Source organism: Somniosus microcephalus, chromosome 8 (assembly GCF_052327205.1).
Source record: "Somniosus microcephalus isolate GS21.2 chromosome 8, FLI_Smic_1.0, whole genome shotgun sequence".
NCBI lineage: Eukaryota > Metazoa > Chordata > Chondrichthyes > Squaliformes > Somniosidae > Somniosus > Somniosus microcephalus.
Window position 1 is genome coordinate 42,809,164 of NC_140994.1, and position 18,097 is coordinate 42,827,260.

Sequence of the window (18,097 nt, forward strand, 5' to 3'; positions counted from 1 at the left end):
AGCGCCCGACCCCCCCGCGGGGGGAAGAGAGACAGCGCGACGGGGGGGAAGAGAGACAGCGCGACGGGGGGGAAGAGAGGACAGCGCGACGGGGGGGAAGAGAGACAGCGCGACGGGGGGGAAGAGAGACAGCGCGACGGGGGGGAAGAGAGACAGCGCGACGGGGGGGAAGAGAGACAGCGCGACGGGGGGGGGGAAGAGAGACAGCGCGACGGGGGGGGGAAGAGAGACAGCGCGACGGGGGGGGAAGAGAGACAGCGCGACGGGGGGAAGAGAGACAGCGCGACGGGGGGGAAGAGAGACAGCGCGACGGGGGGGAAGAGAGACAGCGCGACGGGGGGGGAAGAGAGACAGCGCGACGGGGGGGAAGAGAGACAGCGCGACGGGGGGGAAGAGAGACAGCGCGACGGGGGGGAAGAGAGACAGCGCGACGGGGGGGAAGAGAGACAGCGCGACGGGGGGGGAAGAGAGACCAGCGCGACGGGGGGAAGAGAGACAGCGCGACGGGGGGGAAGAGAGACAGCGCGACGGGGGGGAAGAGAGACAGCGCGACGGGGGGGGAAGAGAGACAGCGCGACGGGGGGGAAGAGAGACAGCGCGACGGGGGGGGAAGAGAGACAGCGCGACGGGGGGGGAAGAGAGACAGCGCGACGGGGGGGGAAGAGAGACAAGCGCGACGGGGGGGGAAGAGAGGACAGCGCGACGGGGGGGAAGAGAGACAGCGCGACGGGGGGGAAGAGAGCGACGGAGAGCGCGACGGGGGGAAGAGAGACAGCGCGACGGGGGGGAAGAGAGACAGCGCGACGGGGGGGGAAGAGAGACAGCGCGACGGGGGGGAAGAGAGACAGCGCGACGGGGGGGAAGAGAGACAGCGCGACGGGGGGGGAAGAGAGACAGCGCGACGGGGGGGGAAGAGAGACAGCGCGACGGGGGGGGTAAGGAGAGACAGCGCGACGGGGGGGGGAAGAGAGGACAGCGCGACGAGAGACAGCGCGACGGGGGGAAGAGAGACAGCGCGACGGGGGGGAAGAGAGACAGCGCGACGGGGGGGAAGAGAGACAGCGCGACGGGGGGGAAGAGAGACAGCGCGACCGGGGCGGGAAGAGAGACAGCGCGACGGGGGGAGAGAGAGACAGCGCGACGGGGGGGGAAGAGAGACAGCGCGACGGGGGGGAAGAGAGACAGCGCGACGGGGGGGGAAGAGAGACCGCGACCGGAAGGACGGGGAAGAGAGACAGCGCGACGGGGGGGAAGAGAGGACAGCCGCGACGGGGGGGGAAGAGAGACAGCAGCGCGACGGGGGGGGGAAGTGAGAGCAGCGCGACGGGGGGGGAAGAGAGACAGCGCGACGGGGGGGGAAGAGAGACAGCGCGACGGGGGGGGGGAAGAGAGACAGCGCGACGGGGGTGGGGGGGGGGGGGAAGGTGGCCCGATGGACCCCTGCAAAGGAAGGAAGAAGGTAAGCTCTCCCACCCCCTTCACTCTTTCCCTCCCTGTCCTGCCCCTTCACTCTTTCCCTCCCTCACCCTCTCTCCCTCCCCCCCGTCTCTCCCCTGCTTTACTCTCACTCTCCCTCCCCCCCCTCTCCCCTGCCCTCCCCCCCTCGCTCCCCCCCACCCTCTCCCCTCCCCCCCACCCCTCTCTCCCCGCCCCCCCCCTCCCCCACACCTCCTCCCCTCCCCCACCCTCTCTCTCTTCTCCCCCACCCCCTCTCTCTTCTCCCCCACCCCCCTCTCTCTTCTCCCCCACGATTTCCCGAGGCTCTCCCCCCCAGCGATTTCCCGAGGCTCTCCCCCCCCCCCCCGCGATTTCCCCGAGGCTCTCCCCCCCCCCCTGCGATTTCCCGAGGCTCTCCCCCCCCCCCCCCCTGCGATTTCCCGAGGCTCTCCCCCCCCCCCTGCGATTTCCCGAGGCTCTCTCCCCCCCGCCGCCACGCGATTTCCCGAGGCTCTCTCTCCCCCCCGCCGCCCGCGATTTCCCGAGGCTCTCCCCCCCCCCGCGATTTCCCGAGGCCTCTCCCCCCCGCGATTTCCCGAGGCTCTCCCCCCCCCCGCGATTTCCCGAGGCTCTCCCCCCGCGATTTCCCGAGGCTCTCTCCCCCCCGCCGCCCGCGATTTCCCGAGGCTCTCTCCCCCGCGATTTCCCGAGGCTCTCTCCCCCCCGCGATTTCCCGAGGCTCTCCCCCCCCCCCCCGCGATTTCCCGAGGCTCTCTCCCCCCCCGCGATTTCCCGAGGCTCTCTCCCCCCCGCGATTTCCCGAGGCTCTCTCCCCCCCCCCGCGATTTCCCGAGGCTCTCCCCCCCCCCCCGCGATTTCCCGAGGCTCTCCCCCCCCCCGCGATTTCCCGAGGCTCTCCCCCCCCCCGCGATTTCCCGAGGCTCTCCCCCCCCCCCCCCGCGATTTCCCGAGGCTCTCCCCCCCGCGATTTCCCGAGGCTCTCCCCCCCCCCCCCGCCGCGATTTCCCGAGGCTCTCCCCCCCCGCGATTTCCCGAGGCTCTCCCCCCCCCCCCCCGCCGCGATTTCCCGAGGCTCTCCCCCCCGCGATTTCCCGAGGCTCTCTCCCCCCCCCCGCGATTTCCCGAGGCTCTCCCCCCCCCCCCCCGCGATTTCCCGAGGCTCTCCCCCCCGCGATTTCCCGAGGCTCTCCCCCCCCCCCCGCCGCGATTTCCCGAGGCTCTCCCCCCCGCGATTTCCCGAGGCTCTCCCCCCCCCGCGATTTCCCGAGGCTCTCCCCCCCCCGCGATTTCCCGAGGCTCTCTCCCCCCCCGCGATTTCCCGAGGCTCTCTCCCCCCACCCCCCGCTATTTCCGAGGCTCTCCCCCCCCCACCCCCCGCGATTTCCCGAGGCTCTCCCCCCCCGCGATTTCCCGAGGCCCTCCCCCCCCCCGCGATTTCCCGAGGCCCTCCCCCCCCCCGCGATTTCCCGAGGCCCTCCCCCCCCCCCGCGATTTCCCGAGGCTCTCCCCCCCCGCGATTTCCGGAGGCTCTCCCCCCCCCCCCCCCGCGATTTCCCGAGGCTATCCCCCCGCGATTTCCCGAGGCTCTCCCCCCCCCCCGCGATTTCCCGAGGCTCTCCCCCCCCCCCCGCGATTTCCCGAGGCTCTCCCCCCCCCCCGCGATTTCCCGAGGCTCTCCCCCCCCCGCGATTTCCCGAGGCTCTCCCCCCCCCCCCCCCCCCGCGATTTCCCGAGGCTATCCCCCCCGCGATTTCCCGAGGCTATCCCCCCCGCGATTTCCCGAGGCTCTCCCCCCCCCCGCGATTTCCCGAGGCTCTCCCCCCCCCCCGCGATTTCCCGAGGCTCTCCCCCCCCCGCGATTTCCCGAGGCTCTCCCCCCCCCCGCGATTTCCCGAGGCTCTCCCCCCCCCCCCCCGCGATTTCCCGAGGCTCTCCCCCCCCCCCCCCGCGATTTCCCGAGGCTCTCCCCCCCCCCCGCGATTTCCCGAGGCTCTCCCCCCCCCCGCGATTTCCCGAGGCTCTCTCACCCGCGATTTCCCGAGGCTCTGCCCCCCCCGCGATCTCACGAGGCTGTGTGCTGGCGTCACGGGGGCCGTGCGCATGCGTGCCGGCGTCAAGGCGGCTGCGCAACGGCCGTGCGCATGCGTGGTTGCCGTTTAAAAAAAAGCCAGAGCGGGCTCTCGCGGGCGGGCGGCGCATGCGCGGTCAGTGCCAGCGGCGCGAGGCGGCCCGCGGGGAGTAGGCAGGGAAACCCCGCGGGCTGGCGGCCGTTAGAGCGGGGAGTAGGCAGGGAAACCCCCGCGGGCTGGCGGCCGTTAGAGCGGCTCACTTCGGGCCCCGACACCGTCAAACCTGAGAGGGAAGAGGAGAAGGAGAGAGAGGGAAGAGGAGAAGGAGAGAGAGGGAAGAGGAGAAGGAGAGAGAGAGAGGGAAGAGAGAGAGATAGAGAAATTTTTGGAGCTTCAGGCCTGCCTGCAGCGGGCCTGGAGACCAGCACCGAGTCCCCCCTGCGCGAGGGTGAGGAGGAGGGAGGGGGGGTTGCTAAACACAATATAAAACTGAAATAAATTGTTAATTAATTCCCTAACACATAATTCAAATATTTACCTTAGTTCCCTAACACACAGAAAGTGTGGGGGAAAAAATTGTGGAAAATCAAGATGGCGGCCACTCACCTCGGTTCAGAAGGATAAGGCCCGCCCACACACGCACCGATTGGTCGACCGGTCAGGTCACCGAAGCGTAGGATTGGTCAATCGTCGAGTCACTCGACACTCAACTGTAGGAAGACCTCGACGTCACACGGTCGCTAATGAGATGCTAATGAGCGGAACGCTGAACGTTTTTGGGATACCGCGGGCGGGATTTTTGTCCGGCCGAAACGTAAATAGGCCGATGACCAGTCCGGAATCGCAAGCTTTCTTTTGAGGCGATGCGCGCGTCGGTACGCTCTAACTTCCAAACGCATCGAGACCAGGCGGACGGACAGACAGAGAGACAGACAGAGAGACAGACAGACACAGACGAGCCGCTTTATATATATAGATATATAGATAGATAGAAGATACAGACTTAATGTTCAATTGACCATAAAGTTTCCAGTAACTTTGGTTGAGAGAACACAAACCTTTTCTTGTTATTAGCTGGCCCCTGACATTTGGCTTCTTCTTTACAATGCTCATCATCTACCTCGGTATCCAGAAGAATGCCATACTGCGAAACCAACTCTGGGTCTTGTCCTGCTTTCATGATCTCCTGCCATTTATCTGTCTGTGAAAGAAACATGTATACAAGGGATGGAAATAAAGTTCAAATTTGGACTTCCTAGACAGAAACTAGAAACAATCAACTATTGAGAATGGGATCAAAATAAAACACAGTTTGCAATTAACTATTAAAATGTGTTTAAAACTGGGGTGGGGAATGAATTTATTCACTGTCCTTCAAAGGAAACACTAGTTTCTAAACAGTTGAGTGCTCCCAGCTGTTAGAATTATAAAACAACCTGCCTGCAAGGTTCAGTATTTATAGCAACCACTGGTCACCTGCTCCTCACGAAGGATACTGTAAAAATGACCAAGTGCAACAGTATAAAGAAATCTAGATCACAGGAGCATTAGATTGCACCCAATGTGCTCTAATGTTTTTTTTTAGCGTGTGGTCCTTTTAACTGGCTGTGCGACCCATTCAAATTTACGTGCATGTGCAGTTTTTCCATTCAAAAGCCGGTTTGTGACCTGCACGGGACCTCCAGACTGCTGCATGGCTGCACAGCTTAGCAGGAATGTTGATTATGCCACGATTTTTCTTTTCCCTTTGTATGGGACACTGATGTTTATGGCTGAGAAATTGTTGGTGATGAGGTTTATGCTGGCGGTCTTTGAATGCTACAGTTCAATAAAATCAGGAGTGTGGAGTTGCTCATGTTTCGCACCCAATATCTGCCTATTTTTAAATTACTGTTAATGTGCAGAAGCTGCCTTGTGTGAACATGCTTTATGCATGCATTTGCCTTGACGTTGCCAGCATAATTAGTGATTGAGGGGGAGCACACCAAATTAGAGCCACCACGCTTCACATGTGCGTGTGTTCCTACTGAACGGAATGATTGCGTGTAAGGATTGTGAAGGCAAATATTGGCCCAGATTTCACGATTAGCAATGGAAAAAACGGTGCTCGCCGTTCATCACGCTTGCAACTGCCCACAGACTTATCACTGGCGTTTGAGCGGCAACTTATGGTATTTAGAGATCATTTTAAGCGCAGCGTCCTCGACAGGGAATCTGTGGCGTGTGAGCAGAACAAGCAACAGTGTGGCTCTTCAACCAGATTGAAGAATCCTCATGGAGACATGCAGGGTCTAAACCAGGAAGTAGAAATTAGAATATTTAATTCATTGTAAAATCAAAAGCGCAATAGAGAGGGAAAGAAAGATGGGATTGAGAAATGAGAGACAAAGAAAAAGTAAAGAAAAAATAATAATTTTTGTTTAAATCCCCAATAATTAAATTCTGAAGGAGTAAGACTCCATTATTTATGAAATTAAATGATCAATGCTAGACAGGTTGTTTGGCAGTATTTAAGACTTACCATGCTGTTAAAAATTCACTGAGGGCCATATCTTTTTCTGGCATGTTTAGTGGGTAACTAGTGGGTGAGTACAGCGACTTCAGTCATTGGCCATCAGGGTGATCACAGAACTCATTTTGTGTGTTTCTGGCTCCTTTGAATATTGGAGACATTGCAGTATCAGCCAGTTCACTGCACAGACATACAATAGATGACTGATATTTCTACTATAGGCAATGCAAATATAGAGGTGCAAATTACGCTTTAACTGCTGGCTCACAAATTAAGATAAAAAGAATTCACAGCAGCCATGGCTTTCACTTTAAACTTCCTAGTGACTTGCCAAGCTATGAATGAATAAAAATGATGAAATTCCATATGAAATGAAGCAAGCTTTTTCAAGTCAGATTTTTGCCCCTTTATGTTTACAGATTTTGAGACTACACTAACTATGGCAAGCAAAAGATTATATGCAGTTATGAAAAGCCCACAGCCACATTTATGATCTAAGATGACAGAGCAGGTGAAAGGAGCCAAGTACTCACTTTTCTCTGCTCAGTTACTCTCTGTTTACGATTAGCAGTAAAACACAATATTTAAGATTTTTAGCATTCATATAGAAATGAATGGCATATACACCAACAGGGGTCAACTAATGGGAGTTGCATGTCTAACCGCAAGTAACCACAATAAATTATTCAGCATTAGATTGGCAAGAAAGGCTTAGCAGCATGCCAGCTACTTTTGCGGACAGCTTCCCCAATTCTCCATTCTTATCAAAGTGCAATATTAAAATATTTCATAAAACAGTGTTGTCCAAGATGTTAGCCACTAGCCAGATGTTAATTTGGAATCCAGATGTGGCTAATTGCATTCTTGATTAGTAAATAAAGAGAGTAATAGATACCGTTGTTGGGCGTGTGATCTCAATACTCATATTTGCATGGTGTATTCTTGCATACTTTAACAAGTGTGTATTTTTTGGTACAATAGTAAGATGAAAAGCAGAGTGCTGAGCGCTTTTTGTTTTGATTGTGCGCGCTTTACTTCCTTGGTTGCTGCTTACCTGTTAAGATGGTGTGCAACACCAAGATTCAGCACCATGGAAACACTAGTAACATTGTATGGAGAAGGGAGCGTCGTTGTGATCAGCTCGACCAAATGGAATTACAGCTTCAGGCCAGCAGAAGAAAGCAAGCCCAAACAATGAGCAGCTCCAACAGGACACATCACGACAAAGGGTGTAAGGAGACGTGGCAGGATTGTATGAAATAATATTGATGCACTATCAATTGCTACAAAAGACTGGAGATTGAGAAAGTAATAAACAGGCTTTTATTACCAAAGAACAGAGCATGCCTCTTGTGGTTGCCTGGTATCCAAAAGGGCTGGAGGCTTCTGAGCAGCGACCTTTATACCCAGCCATGAGGGTGGAGCCAGGGGCGGAGTCAGCTGAGGCATGCACAGACAAGTACAACAATATGCAAGAGTGAACAACAGTACTAACAGTGAACAACAATACTAACAACAGTGGTTTACCACATTCACCCCTTGTTTAGAATTGAGTCCGGCGGGGTGAAGTGCACTAAAAATTCGTGTACTGAAGTCTATCAGGAGGCCTTGTAAGCCGTCCTGAGCGTCGCAGCAGCGGCGGTGATGGTGCAGCATCCAATGGTGAACCCGGTGTCTCGTTCAGAGGAGGTGTAGCAGGTGGCGGACCCTGGGGCTGCTGCATGCCGTCTACAGGGGTCAGAGCATGGGTAATGGGAGGTAGCGATGGTGGTCTCTCAGAGGCACCCGAAGGTGCGAGGTCTCGTGCGGGGACTGTGTCCTGGGGGTAGGCAGGAGTAGCGGTGGGTGGCGAAGAGGGTGTTTCAGGAGCACCTGCAGGTGCGAGGTCTCGAATGGAGACTGTGTCCTCCCGCCCGTCCGGGTACACCACGTAAGCATACTGCGGGTTGGCGTGGAGGAGGCTCACCCTCTCGACCAGGGGGTCCGCCTTATGGGTCCTCACGTGCTTCCGCAGTAGGACGGGACCTGGAGAAGTCAGCCATGTTGGTAGCGAAATCCCCGACGTGGACTTCCTGGGGAAGGAGAACATTCTCTCGTGAGGAGTGGCATTGGTGGGTGTACAGAGCAGCGACCGAATGGAATGGAGCGCCGCAGGGAGGACCTCCTGCCAGCGGGAGGTCGGAAGGCCCTTAGATTTTAAGTTTAAAAGGACTGCCTTCCAGACTGTCGCATTCTCCCTTTCCACCTGGCCGTTACCCCGGGGGTTGTAGCTGGTGGTCCTGCTTGTAGCAATGCCTCTCGCGAGCAGGTACTGCCGAAGTTCGTCGCTCATAAAAGATGAGCCCCTGTCGCTATGGATATAGCTAGGGAAACCGAACAAGGCGAAGAGGTCATTCAGACATTTAATGACCGTGGTACTGGTCATGTCCGAGCAAGGGATGGCAAACGGGAAACGGGAGTACTCATCAATTATATTGAGGAAGTACACATTGCGGTCAGAGGAGGGGAGGGGCCCTTTAAAATCGATGCTCAGCCGCTCGAAGGGGCGCGTGGCTTTGATCAGGCTCGCTCTGTCTGGCCTATAAAAATGCGGCTTGCACTCGGCACAGATCTGGCAGTTCCTGGTCATGGTCCTGACCTCCTCGATGGAGTAGGGCAGGTTACGGGATTTGATAAAATGGAAGAACCTGGTGACCCCCGGGTGGCAGAGGTCATTGTGGAGGGTCTGTAGCCTATCAACCTGCGCGTTGGCGCACGTACCACGTGATAGGGCATCTGGGGGCTCATTGAGTTTCCCGGGCCGGTACAAGATATCGTAATTGTAGGTGGAGAGTTCGATTCTCCACCTTAAGATCTTGTCATTCTTGATTTTGCCCCGCTGCTTATTATGAAACATAAAAGCCACTGAACGCTGGTCAGTGAGCAGGGTAAATCGTTTTCCGGCCAGGTAATGCCGCCAATGTCGCACGGCTTCCACAATGGCCTGGGCCTCCTTTTCGACAGAGGAGTGTCGAATCTCGGGGCCCTGGAGGGTCCTTGAGAAAAAGGCCACGGGTCTCCCCGCCTGGTTAAGGGTTGCAGCTAGGGCAAAGTCGGATGCGTCGCTCTCCACTTGAAAAGGAAGGGACTCATCCACAGCGTGCATTGTGGCCTTCGCAATGTCTCCTTTTATGAGAGTGAAGGCTGCACAGGCCTCTGCTGTCAGGGGGAAGGAGGCGGACTTGATGAGGGGTCGGGCTTTATCCGCATAGTTGGGCACCCACTGAGCATAGTAAGAGAAAAACCCCAGGCATCTCTTCAGTGCTTTCTGGCAGTGGGGGAGGGGGAGCTCCATAAGGGGGCGCATTCTATCGGGGTCTGGGCCGATGACTCCGTTCTCCACTACGCAGCCAAGAATAGCGAGGCGCGTAGTACGAAACATACATTTGTCTTTGTTGTATGTGAGATTCAGCCGCTGGGCCGTCCGGAGGAATTTCTCTAGATTAACGTCGTGGTCCTGCTGGTCGTGGCCGCAGATGGTGACGTTGTCTAGATATGGGAAAGTGGCCTGGAGCGCGTTCTGGTCAACCATCCGGTCCATCTCCCGTTGGAAGACAGAAACTCCGTTGGTGACGCCGAAGGGAACTCTGAGAAAGTGATAGAGCCGACCGTCAGCTTCAAAAGCTGTGTACTGGCGGTCCTCAGCCCTGATGGGGAGCTGGTGGTATGCCGACTTCAGATCAATCGTCGAGAACACCCGGTATTGTGCTATCTGATTGACCATGTCAGATATGCGGGGGAGTGGGTATGCATCTAGTTGGGTGTAGCGATTGATCGTCTGGCTGTAGTCAATAACTAGGCGCTGTTTTTCGCCAGTCTTCACTACCACCACTTGTGCTCGCCATGGGCTGGTGCTACTTTCAATAATCCCTTCCTTCAGGAGTCTCGCTACCTCGGATTTAATGAAGCTCCTATCCCCAACACTGTAACGCCTGCTTTTGGTAGCGATGGGCTTACAGTCGCGGGTGAGGTTAGCGAACAAGGAGGGGGGGGGGACTTTAAGGGTGGAGAGGCTGCAAATGGTGCACGGCGGGCGATTTAAAAGCTGCTGGCTGCAGACTGTGAGTGGGGGGAGGGGTCCGTCATACGCTAATGTGACACTCTTAAGGTGGCACTGAAAATCCAACCCCAGTAGAACGGCAGCGCAGAGATGGGGCAGGACCAGAAGTTTAAAATGTTTGTATTCTGTGCCCCTTACTGAAAGGGTCACTACACAGTAGCCACCGACGTCCGCTGACTGGGCTTTGGAAGCCAAAGAGATCCGATGGCGCGTCGGCAGGACCGGGAGAGAGTAACTGCGCACCGTGTCGGGGTGGATAAAGCTCTCCGTGCTCCCGCTGTCAAAAAGGCAGGTAGTGGCGCGGCCGTTTACCGTAATATCCATCATGGACCTGGACAGTTGATGAGGGAGAGATTGGTCCAGCGTCACGGAGGCCAGCGTATGGTCGAGCGAGTCGATGTGGTCGTCAGATGAGGCGGTGGTTGAGTCCGGCTCCCCCGTGGTTGAAGTCGGAGGCGTCCAAGATGGCGGACAAAATGGCGGCGCCCACGGTCCCGATCCCCACGCGGCTGGGGGAGCCCAAGATGGCGGACAAGATGGCTGCGCCCACGGTTCGCACGCAGCGCTGCTGGCGTTAGCGGTCTTCCCTTTGCAGGCGCTAACGTAGTGACCTTTCTTCCCGCAGCCGGAGCAGGTAGCATTCTTCGCGGGGCAGCGTGCTCTAGGGTGTTTAGCTTGGCCACAAAAATAGCATTTTTGTGCCTTGGACATCGCTGCAGCAGTCGGAGGTGGCGGTCCCATGGCCCAAGATTGCGGCGTCCACGGCGCGGGGCGATGAGGGGAGAAAGCGTCCATATTTCTGTGGGCCGCGTCGAGCGAGAGCGCGAGGGACACTGCCTTTGTCAGGTCTATTTCACCCTTCTCCAGCAGCCTCTGCCGGGAGTAGTCGGACCTTAGACCCGCAACGAAAGCGTCTCGTATCAATCCCTCCGCATGTGCCGCGGCCGATACTTCCTTGCAGTCGCAGCCGCGTCCGAGTACCCGCAGTGCCCGTAGGAAGGCTTCCACCGATTCCCCGGGCTGCTGTCTGCGAGATCTTAAAAGGTGCCTGGCATAGACCGTGTTAACCGGGCGTGCATACTGCCCTTTCAGTAGGTCGATAGCCGCCGCGTAGGTCGTCGCATCTTGGATTAAAGTATAGACTTGGTGGCTCACCTTCGAGGCCAGGATTTTCAGTTTATTTTCATCAAGAGTCACGGTCGAGGCTTCCAGATACGCCTCAAAGCAACGCAGCCATTGTGCGAATTTAGTCGACGAACCCGCTTCTTGGGGGTCTAGGTCCAGGCATGTTGGTCTGAGGGCTCGCAGCAGCGCCTGCTGCTCAGCGTTTTGCGCCATCGGTTGATCAGCATCCGCAGCCAACATTTAACTTTGGTAATAAAATTGATGCACTATCAATTGCTACAAAAGACTGGAGATTGAGAAAGTAATAAACAGGCTTTTATTACCAAAGAACAGAGCATGCCTCTTGTGGTTGCCTGGTATCCAAAAGGGCTGGAGGCTTCTGAGCAGCGACCTTTATACCCAGCCATGAGGGTGGAGCCAGGGGCGGAGTCAGCTGAGGCATGCACAGACAAGTACAACAATATGCAAGAGTGAACAACAGTACTAACAGTGAACAACAATACTAACAACAGTGGTTTACCACAAATATATATATATTTTTTTTAATCTTAAGACTACGATGCTGGCGAAAACCCTGAAGCTATGCAAACAGTCTGGCCTAATTGAACTTTGTGGACACAGCAAACAAGGCAGTTAAAGAACCAGAACACAATGCGAGGTGATTGAAGAGTTTGCTAACCAAATCATCTGAGCAGTTCAGTGAGTGATCATGCACACAGTGACCCTATAAAAAGTGATAAATTCTGAACTCTGGACACAGACAGGAAACACAACCAAGAGGAAGATGGGAACGGCAGCCAAGAGGAAGCTGGAGACTGCAGCCAAGAGGAAGACAGGATCTCGCCGGGTGAATCAGACCCATTGACCTACAACCAACTCGGATTGATCAACTGAGGGTGATTGTATGTATTGGCCAAACGCGTGCAAGGGCACAGATATTGCGGGCAAGTGCACAGATATTGCATGCAAGTACATAGATATTGCAAAATAATCCATAGTTAAGTGCATAGTTATTGCAAATATTATTGATCGAATTCAATAAAGTACCGTTTGATCGGATCTTGTTTGACCTTGTAGTATTTCAATAAGTCTCGGGGTCTGAACACAAACATGAAGTCTTAAAAGGGCAAGCAGCATCGAACTGTATTGTGGATGGAGAGCAGGGGTGGGTATGGCGAGTCTTGTTGTGCAAGGCTACACTCAGCAATCACTGATGAAGTCAAGGTACAGCTCGCAATTACTGAACAAAAACCTAAAAGCTGCACGAAGATGTGCTGCATCTGATAAATTCATGCCAAAATTCCAACCTTTGGTGAAACAGAAAGACTGCAAAGTTTCGCACTGAATGGTGGTAAATGTGTGTTAAGTAATGAAGTACATTTACCTGTATTGTGTAAGATACTTTCTACTAAAATTAGTGCATGTGGTTAAAACTGTCACCGTAGCCACGTCTGTGCCAAATCAGCGATTTCTATTGGACAACGCGGTCCTAAAGTACTAAATTTTAAGAAATACTTCTTCCATCAATGCAATGACGACACTTTTTGTAAAGAAACCACGAGTTGAGTTGAATGATCAGTTAGTGATAACTATTCAAAAATAAATAATTCTAGGCAGTCGGTGCAAACCTATTGCTGCTCAACTATCATTATTAACTCAATAAAGAAAGTCACAAATCTAATCACTAGCCACTTCATTGCCACTTAAAAACTGTACACACAAACTTCGTTTAATGCAGACAATAGTATTACTATATTTAATTGTTCCTTTTTTGACACATTGCAATTTGATTTTATTTCCTTTGAAGATCAGCAAAGTTGTTGAACTAGTACTGTACCTCAGTGTAATATGCAGGAGGGGGAGAGAAAAATTGAACCCCAGCCTCTGTAAAGGACTTGCAAGTAGAAACGATGTCAGTCGTGTACAATCCCACATGTTGTATCCCAGCTCCATGATGCTGCTCCAGAAATGTGTCAACTTGGTTTTTACCTAAACACACACAAAGGTATGTGAGAATATATCCAATAACTCATTTACATATTTCTTACACATATCAGAGCCAGACTACAAAAAGGGCTGGCTGTGCGCAGAGCTAAACTTGTGCTAACCTCACGTTTTTCTGTTTAGAAATTTATTGCAAACAAAAAGATCAAGCCTCACACAAGCACAACAGTACACACCCCTCACCGGGTTGACGGATCTTCTGTGGTAGTGCTCACAGAGACAGGAATCTATACTGTTTTATTCCATGCAAGGAAAGAAAGACTTGCATTTATACAACATATCATTTATACAATGCATGTAGCATATAGTATGTCCGAGCCACTGATTTATGGTGATTCAGAAGTCAGATTGCATATTTATTAGAGTATTGTAGGAACATTATGATATTTTTGGTCTCAAGTTCAATGATTATGTATGTATTTGCATTGAAGCTAAATCAATCAGTGGTCTTGATTACAATTAAAAGCTAGTTTAATTATGCAGTTAACTTTATCTCATTTATTTAAATCCTAGGATAGAGGAAGATGAGGTCAAAGATTATCTAGATAGGTAGGAGGAACTGTGTGCAACAGTAGTGGGAGGTAGTGAGGCTATGATTTGGAAGCGTGGTCAAGTATTGAGAATGGCGAGCGCACAAGGGTCTGGGAGAACCAGGTCTTGCAAGATGTGGTCGTACTGTGTGGGGCAGTTATGGTCACGGTATTGTAGGAGGAGGGAGTACTGACACACTCAGGTGAAAAGGGGTAGGAGCAAGGTGCTGGGTGTGGCAGCACTTGGATCGTAATGGCTGGGTGTGTAAACCTTTGGAATGGGGGGGGGGGGGTGGTGCCAAGTATGGGAGTGATGCATATTTATCATGGGGATGGATGGGAGTAACAAGAAACAGGAGTGGTGCGGGTAGGTGTAGGGAGGAGAATGATACGGGTGCTCAGGCTGGTAGTCTGTTCCGCGCAATTGGAATTTCTTAAAACAGTTTCCCCAACAGTGAAAAGCTGCATTCTAAGAAATTACACACAATACATTACAGTACAAGTATTTAAAAAGGAAGAGAGTAGCAAAAGTAAACGTTGGTCCCTTAGAGGCTGAGACAGGAGAAATTATGGGGAATAAGGAAATGGCAGAAACATTAAACAAATATTTTGTATCTGTCTTCATAGTAGCAGACACAAAAAACATACCATAAACAGTGGGAAACCAATGGTCTAATGAGGGTGAGGAACTTAACGTAATTAATATAAGTAGGGAAAAAGTACTAGAGAAACAAATGGGACTAAAAGCCGAAAAATCCCCTGGACCTGACAGCCTACATCCTAGGGTTCTAAAAGAGGTGGCTGCAGAGATAGTGGATGCATTGGTTTTGATCTTCCAAAATTCCCTAGATTCTAGAATGGTTCCAGTGGATTGGAAGGTCGCAAATGTAACACCGCTATTCAAGAAAGGAGGGGGAGAAAAAACAGGGAACTACAGGCCAGTTAGCCTGACATCAGTCGTCGGAAAATGCAGTGCAACAAAGGTTCACTAGATTCATTCCTGGGAAGAGAGGGCTGTCCTATGATGAGAGATGGTGTAGAATGGGCCTATACTCTCTGGAGTTTAGAAGAATGAGAGGTGATCTCATTGAAACATACAAGATTCTGAAGGGGATTGACAGGGTAGACGCTGAGAGGTTGTTTCCCCTGGCTGGAGTGTCTAGAACTAGGGGGCATAGTCTCAGGATAAGGGGTAGGCCATTTAAGACTGAGATGAAGAGGAATTTCTTCACTCAGAGGGTGAATCTTTGGAATTCTCTGTCCCAGAGGGCTGTGAATGCTGTCTTTGAGTATATTCAAGGCCAAGATAGATTTTTGGACTCTAGGGGAATCAAGGGATATGGGGATAGTGCAGGAAAGTGGAGTTGAGGTCAATGATCAGCCATGATCCTAGTGAATGGCGGAGCAGGCTCGAGGGGCCGTATGGCCTACTCCAGCTCTTATTTCTTATGTAATCCCACATATACTACGAGCTGTAAAGTGACCTTATGGGTTGATGAACAATAACCCATTTCCATACATGTGTACACTGAACTCTCGACTTCTGACCAACAGACAATCAACACTCTGACCTACCACATCAGGCTACAACTACAAATCAGGTTTATTAACAAAGTTAGTAGAAACAAAAGTCAAACAGTAACCCGATAAATGAGTGGTTCATTCAATCTAAAAAATTTGACACAAAACAAACATTAAGAACATAAGAAACAGGAATAGCCCAATTGGCCCCTCGAGCCTGCTCCACCATTCAGTAAGATCATGGCTGATCCAATCTTGGCCTCAATACTACTTTCCCGCTCTCTCCCCAAACCCCTTAACTCCCTTGTAGTTCAAATGTCTGTCAATCTTCGCCTTGAATATATTCAATGACTCCGCCTCCACAGCTCTCTGGGGTAGAGAATGCCAAAGATTCACGACCCTCAGAAGAAATTCCTCATCTCCGTCTTAAATGGGCAACCCCTTATTCTGAAACTATGCCCCCTAGTTCTAGATACCCCCACTAGGGGAAACATCCTCTCAGCATCCACCCTGTCAATCCCCCTCAGAATCTTATGTTTCAATAAGATCACCTCTCACTCTTCTAAACTCCAATGAGTATAGGCCCAACCTTTCGTCATACGTCAACCCCTTCATCCCAGGAATCAACCTGGTGAACCTTCTCTGTACAGCCTCCAATGCAAGTATATCCTTCCTTAAATACGGAGACCAAAACTGTACGGAGTACTCCAGGTGCAGTTTCACCAGCGCCCTGTAAAGTTGCATCAAAACTTCCCTACTTTTATACTCCATACCCCTTGCAATAAAGGCCAACATTCCATTAGCCTTCCTAATTACTTGCTGTACCTACATGCTAACGTTTTGGGTTTCATGTACTAGGACCCCCAGATCCCTTTGTACCGCAGCATTTTGTAGTCTCGCTCCATTTAAATAATCATTTGCTTTTTCATTCATCCTTCCAAAGTGGATAACCTCACATTTTCCCACATTATATTCCATCTGCCAAATTTTTGCCCACTCACTTAACCAATCTATATCCCTTTGCAGACTCTTTGTGTCCTCCTCACAACTTGCTAACCCACCTATCTTTGTATCATCAGCAAATTTGGCTACAGTACACTTGGTCCTTTCATCCAAGTCATTAATATAGATTGTAAATAGCTGAGGCCCCAGCACTGAAGCCTGTGGCACCCCACTAGTTACTGATTGCCAACCGGAAAATGACCCATTTATCCCGACTCTCTGTTTTCTATTAGTTAGCCAATCCCCTATCCATGTCAATATATTACCCCCAGCCCCGTACGCTCTTATCTTGTGCAGTAACCTTTTATGTGGCACCTTATCAAATGCTTTCTGGAAATCAAATACACTACATCTACTGGTTCCCCTTTATCCACCCTGTTTGTTACATCCTCAAAGAACTCTAGCAAATTTGTCAAACCACCTCAAAGTTTTGGCTAATCTCTGTACTATTCCACTTTTACTTTGGACCGTGAGTAGAAGCTTTACATGAGGCTAAACTTCCATGAATTCCTATGTTAACATCTGCCCAGAAACGGTACAATGGAACTGCCGAACTGGGCAAGTGCTCCAGTATTTATTTCTCTGTCAGACAAGCTCTTATTAGGGTGTCGTCAAATTAACACCCTGGCTGAAATGCCTGCTATAACAGAGGCACAAGCTCTGTGGGTTAGCAATCCCCAGCTGAGTCGTCTTTTTGCAGCCTGGTAATTAATATTAATTGTCTGCAACAACTGGGTGGATTTTGCAACCAATACAAGAACATAAGAAATAGGAGCAGGAGTAGGCCATACAGCCCATCGAGCCTGCTCCGCCATTCAATAAGGTCATCAACTCCACTTTCCCACCCTGTCCCTTGATTCCTTTAGTGCCCAAAATCTAACGATCACAGTCTGCAATACACTCAGCGACTGAGAGAATTCCAATGATTCACAAACTTGAATGAAGAGATTTCTCTTCATCTCAATCCTAAATGACCAACCCCTTATCTCGAGACTATGATCCCTAGTTCTAGACACTCCTGCCAGGGGAAACAGCCTCTCAGAATCTACCCTGTCATGCCCTCCAAGAACTTTATATGTTTCAATTAGATCACCTCATTCTTCTAAACGCCAGAGAATCTAGGCCCATTCTACTCAATCTCTTCTCATATGACAGCCCTCATAACCCAAGAATCAATCGAGTGAACCTTCGTTGCCCCCCCTCTAAGACAAGCATATCCTTCCTTAGGCAACGTTCCCTCTAAGCTGCGCGGCCGCGTAGCTCTCTGCCAGTCCGACACAGCCCATGACCGGCTTTTTCAATGTTAAAGAAACTGAATGGCCTGCGCTGCCCCTTAAAGGCAGCGCATACCCCAAAAGAAAATATAGGGGGAAACATTGTCCTTAGGTAAGGAGACCAAAACTGTACACAATACTCCAGATGTGGTCTCACCAAAGCCCTATATAATTGCAGCAAGACTTCCTTACTCTTGTATTCCAACTCCCTTGCAATAAAGGCCAACATACCATTTGCCTTCCTAACTGCTTGCTGTACCTGCATGTTATCTACCCTGCTAGTTACACCCTCAAAAAGCTGTAATAGATTTGCCAAACACGATTGCCCCTTCATAAAACCACGTTGACTGCCTAATTATATTGTGATTTTTCAAGTGCTTTGTTACCACATGCTTAATAGATTTGAGCATTTTCCCTACTACTGATGTCAGGCTAACTGGTCTATAGTACCCTGTTTTCTCTTTCCCTCCTTTCTTGAAAAGCAGGGTTACAGTTGCTACCTT

General features: G+C 51.9%; 1 protein-coding gene across 1 annotated transcript in view; it reads right to left on the reverse strand.

The window, feature by feature from the left end:
• hpdl (4-hydroxyphenylpyruvate dioxygenase-like) overlaps positions 1 to 18,097 on the reverse strand; it is a 36,888-nt gene that overhangs the window by 10,714 nt on the left and 8,077 nt on the right. Inside the window, exons 3-4 of the mRNA XM_085994652.1 lie at positions 13,101 to 13,252; positions 4,586 to 4,728 (exon numbers count right to left, since the gene is read on the reverse strand). Coding sequence (XP_085850778.1) covers positions 4,586 to 4,728; positions 13,101 to 13,252 — 295 coding nt within the window. The remainder of the gene's footprint in view (positions 1 to 4,585; positions 4,729 to 13,100; positions 13,253 to 18,097) is intronic.